The sequence below is a fragment of the Xenopus laevis genome, chromosome 2L, assembly GCF_017654675.1.
Source record: "Xenopus laevis strain J_2021 chromosome 2L, Xenopus_laevis_v10.1, whole genome shotgun sequence".
NCBI lineage: Eukaryota > Metazoa > Chordata > Amphibia > Anura > Pipidae > Xenopus > Xenopus laevis.
In genome coordinates this window covers 42,255,812-42,260,843 of record NC_054373.1, presented here as the reverse complement: position 1 = coordinate 42,260,843, position 5,032 = coordinate 42,255,812, and the positions used below count along the sequence as shown (strand labels likewise).

The following is a 5,032-nucleotide window of genomic DNA, read 5'->3' as shown; positions in this document are numbered from 1 at the left end:
GGCTAGTGCAAATTCGCCAGCGTGACGTAATTTTGTTACTTTGCTAATTTACTAACGGGCACTGGCATAAATTTGCTAGCGAAGTGGACCTACTCTAGTGCTACTTCGCACCCTTATGCCAGGCGAAGTTGCGCTTTGGCGAAGGGACGTAACTACGCTTATTCACTAACTCGCGCATTTTACTGAACGTTACCTCTTGCCAAGCTTTCTCTTGCCAAGCTTACCTCTTGGGAAGCTTTCCCAGGCTTGTGTAGTGTAATGTCTTTGCTGGTACATATACGTCCATTGTACTTTAACTTGGCGCCGTATGCAAATTAGGCATCGCTAGCGTAATTTCGATTTGCTTGTCGAATTAACGCTAGCGCAACTTCGCTACCTTTCGCCTCCCTGAGCGCAACTTCGGATTTTAGTGAATTAGCAGCGCCCTGGCGAAACTTCGCCTGGCGAAGTGTGGCGAAGGCTCCGCTAGCGAAACTCTGCAGGTTAGTGAATTTGCGCATTTGTCTTTATAGGGTATACTCCCTTTTTATGTCTGGATCCCACATGAAATGCTGTTTATGCACTAATTTTACAGTAGCTGAAATGATAGATCATATGGGTTTTTTTTTTTCATTTTTAGGGCCTCAACATACCAGATAAAGCTATGCACACGGGGCATCAATCTGTTCAGTAGAACCCTTAAACACATATTTAGGATGTTTCTATCATGGTACCAAATGATATATAGGAGACAAGATGTTGCAAATTAGAAGCTTTGAGATTAGGCAAACATTTTAGAAATAGTTATAAAAATTGCTAAATTAAGGGAAGGACAGCAGTTGGATAGCTTGGAGAGAAAAACATATTTACCCATTTTTGATTAGTCAGAATGTGTCCCTTTTCAAACATATATGGTTTCTTGGGGACACCTAAAAGTCACTCATTTTCCTCCACTGTCGGAAGTGGTTGCTAAACAGTTTCCGGGTGCACAAAAAAAAGCTATATTAAATTAACGCAAAGGAAAATTTGTTCGCACAAAGGCATAACTTTTTGCTTTGGGAATAGTTTTCCATTGCAGACTTTTATTACATTCCCCCATATATCTGAATACACCATTTGCAGCTGCACAGGAACCCCAATACATGATAGCAGTACCGAGAATTCAGTAGAGGTCCATTATTTTCCAGTAACAACACCTTGTTGTTATTGGTCCAGATAGATACAATAATCGGCAGGGCGAATTAATATTGCAGAGGCCTTACAGTTCCCAGCACATAACCCAGTCCAGTGAATTGCATTCTTGTTGTTAAGTTTGGAGGCAAAGCAGGCAGCATACCACCATGCACCCCCATAAGTGGTGGCACAATTTAAACTATAAATGTCCTGATCTTTGTCCTTGGCAGTGAATTTCATGTTGTCATGAGTGGTTCCTGCTTGTATGGAAGACATGGCATCACCAGCGGTGCCTCTGTAACTGCCAAGTCGAAGCGTATAGCCATGAGCCTCATCCTCCACACTAAACAGATTGTAGTCAGCATACTTCTCTTCATTGTTACTATCATGTATGACAAAGCGAACCTGATAAACTTTCTGTTTGGAAATTTGATGAACATATTCTACTCCCAACCAAAAGTCTTTCTCTACATTCCCAAAGCCATACTTGTAAGTGGTCCAGGATTCATCCCAGGTAATCTCAGAGTTGAAGCTATTGCGCTGTATGACAATCCATCCGCCACTGTAAGTAGTCATATCACAGTACACAACCAATGGATGGAGTTCCTCAGGATGAATTACATAGACTCCACTTTTCCTGTTTCTTGGGATTTCACTGCAGTCTCTTGGAAATTCTAGAGAAGTATGAAAGTTCAAACTCATCTTGAGTCCTAGATTTAGCATGTCATTCATTGTAATATTATTGTATTTTTGGCAAGTCCTGCTATGTAGAGCGGCTGGGCGGCATGCCGCCCCCAAAAATGTGCCACCCTAGGCCCGGGCCTATGTGGCCTCGCCACAAATCCGGGCCTGGATATGCAACAGAGTGCTGTGAGGCCTAATCGAAATCTCTGAATCTCTGCCACACTATCATACCTCCCAACTGTCCCATTTTTCACGGGACTGTCCCAATTTTGACAGCTCAGCCCGCAGTCCCTGGTTTGTTACTGAAATGTCCTGACTTTCTCTTTGATCTCCTGCACTAAACAGTCAGAAAAAGATACAAAGGGGTATCAAAGAGTGAAGTTAGAGATCGGAAAAACATGGTACTCCAGAATAATTAGTAAATGACTCAATAAATAGTGAATGTGGTCCGGGTGCTCCAGCCTTAGCCCCCAAGCTAGGGAACGGTACAGCAAAGGATAAATGGAAGTAGGGTCACTCAAACGGATCCATAGGACCAGAGAGGATTAGTTAAAAATATATTTTATTTATAGAAAGTTAAAAAATGTATATCATCTCCATCCACCCTACGCGTTTCGCACCCACTTAGGGCCACTTTAGCCCAGGACTAAGTGCCCTAAGTGGGTGTGAAAGAGATCACCACAGTTCTCTAGAGTGACATTCATTTTTATGGGATTTTGAAAGGCGTATTTATCAAAGGATGAACTTTCACTTTCACCCATTCATAAATACTCCTTTAGAAATCCCATAGAAATGAATGGAGAGTAGCGGAATTTCACCCTAGAGGACTGTGGTGTCCTTGAACTTCACTCTTGATAAATATACCCCCAAAGTTTCTAACTTAATTGGCTTTTGACAGAGAGCCCAGAATAGATACTTTTGTAACATTTTAAGATAAGAAAGTCTTTTGGGAGAACAGCTTAAATGGCAATTCACCGTCATTAGCAAAACTGTAATAACACATAAAAACCTCATAAATGTGTTCATAACTTGGCAAATTTTGTAAAATGACAGTGGTAATTAGGGGTGTGACCACAAAAATGGGCATAGTCAAAAATTTCCTGCACTCTGCAAGGCAAATCTTTTTGTCCCTCTTTCTATTTCCAAAATGTTGGGAGGTATGCACTATGCAGGACAGAATGTACAGTATACTGCAGCCTGGGCTGCATAGTACATTTAAAAATAACTTTTAAACCATTATTTGGGGGAAGTCCATAAGTCCTGGTGCTGGAAACTATTAGAGTGGGGGCAGGAGGGGTTAAAAAGAGAAATAGTCCAAAAGTTCAGCTGCTAAAGGGGACTGAACGAGAAAAATGGCTGTGGAAATGAATGGGCTAATTAGCTTGGTACTAAAAAAGCTGTGGATGGCTTTTAATTTTTGTACTGAGATTAATAGAGAGGTGCAGAGGGAGGACAAATTATTTAGATATTATCTAGATACATTTTTTTTAACTATGACTATCTTTTTAATGATTTGAGTTTTTCTAGCTGATACCTGCAGTCGGCTATATCTTGTAATGATGATTAGGGCTTCTTTTTTTTTATATTAATTTTAATAACAGTGAGTTATTAAAGACAATATTTTTTACTTACTCTTATGCTTACTTTCCCTTTATTTGTGGTCTGTAATGCATCGACCCTGAATGATCAGCCTATATAGTGTATATCTAGAGTACATACTTTCCTTTTCCACAACATCATTACGCCTGGCTCTTCTGTAGGAATGGTGCTTGGAAGCTACTGATAAAGCAGCAATTATCCATAGAAATAGATGCAGAATTCCTAAAATGATGTTTTTGAAAGAAAACAAGATTTTAAAACACATTAAATTATGCTTTTTTTCTATTTTTTTAATCTATTATTTCATAGTACATAATAGCTATTCAAAGAAGAAGACTATTAGGTAGTATTGTTGCCATTTTTGCTCTGATATAAAGATGTTTATGTTTAAAAAAACTCAGGAGAAAGCTCGTTGAGATAGTTGCTCCAGGTTGCACTTGCAGCTGAAGAAAAAATACCGCAATGCTATTGATTTAATATTCTCTAGAATTATTCGGTATAAAATGCTTTGATTTTGAGCTTGAATTGCTTTTCTCTGTATAAAGTGTCTAAGAGGCTGATTCACTAAGGGTCGAATATCGAGGGTTAATTAACCCTCTATATTCGACTGGGAATTGAAATCCTTCGACTTCGAATATCGATGGCAAACTAGGGGGTCGAAGTTTTTTTTAAAGAGACAGTACTTCGACTATCGAATGGTCGAATAGTCAAACGATTTTTACTTCGAATCCTTCAATAGTCGTAGTCGAAGGTCGAAGTAGCCCATTCGATGGTCGAAGTAGCCCAAAAAAAAACTTTGAAATTCGAAGTTTTTTAACTTCGAATCCTTCACTCGAAGTAAGTGAATCGGCCCCTTAATGTATCAGTTTCTCACAGCACAGAACTGGGGTTCTTAGGACCATAAAAAAAAATCTGATATCCAGGGCCCAGTCTGAGAACCAGTTCACATAAAGTGTCGTATTATTGGCATTTTGAGAGCTAAATAATTGCACTTACCCATCTTGCTCTATGTCTTCTCTTCTGTATGAATGACATGGGAGTATCACCTTTTAATAAGTCTCACTGGCCCATCCACCTTCTTATCACTATCTAAGAAAACAAATAACTTTGCACAGATAGTTCTTATATTTAGTGCAAAGTCTAAACATGTTTTTCTGGAAATTGTGCCAAGGATTAATAGCTCTGTTCATAATATGTCCTTTGGCATGATTTTTGCTGCTTCATTCAAATAATCAGCTATTCTAATAAATAAATAAATGAATGTTTGTTTGCAAGTTTGACTGGATGTGTTGGTCACCTTTTGGAATATGTAGTTGGTTTGGAAGGCTGCCCAATCCTTTCTGCGGCTTCTTGTAACCCACCCATACTAGATTAATTAAGCTACTTAGTATTGATGGACCTAGTCCTGAATTCAGCTGAATCCAAACCTTTTTGACAGTATTCTGTTTCGGCCGAATCCAAGTGCCTGGCCGAACCAAACCTGAACATTTAAATCGGACCTGTCACACAGACATAAAAGCTGTATAATAAAAGTCCTTTGCAAATTAAACATGGAACTCATATTCTTTTTTTTTCATTAAAACATCCATACCTGTTA

At 39.1% G+C, this 5,032-nt stretch overlaps 1 protein-coding gene across 1 annotated transcript; it reads right to left on the bottom strand.

The window, feature by feature from the left end:
- Window positions 1-430: 430 nt before the first annotated feature.
- Window positions 431-4,647, bottom strand: LOC108707451 (fibrinogen-like protein 1-like protein). The gene is made up of 3 exons (XM_018245458.2): window positions 4,432-4,647; window positions 3,556-3,657; window positions 431-1,826 (listed from the first exon to the last, which is right to left on the bottom strand). The coding sequence occupies exons 1-3, from the start codon at window positions 4,433-4,435 to the stop codon at window positions 1,183-1,185; spliced, it is 750 nt and encodes a 249-aa protein (XP_018100947.2). The 5' UTR covers window positions 4,436-4,647; the 3' UTR covers window positions 431-1,182.
- Window positions 4,648-5,032: the final 385 nt, after the last annotated feature.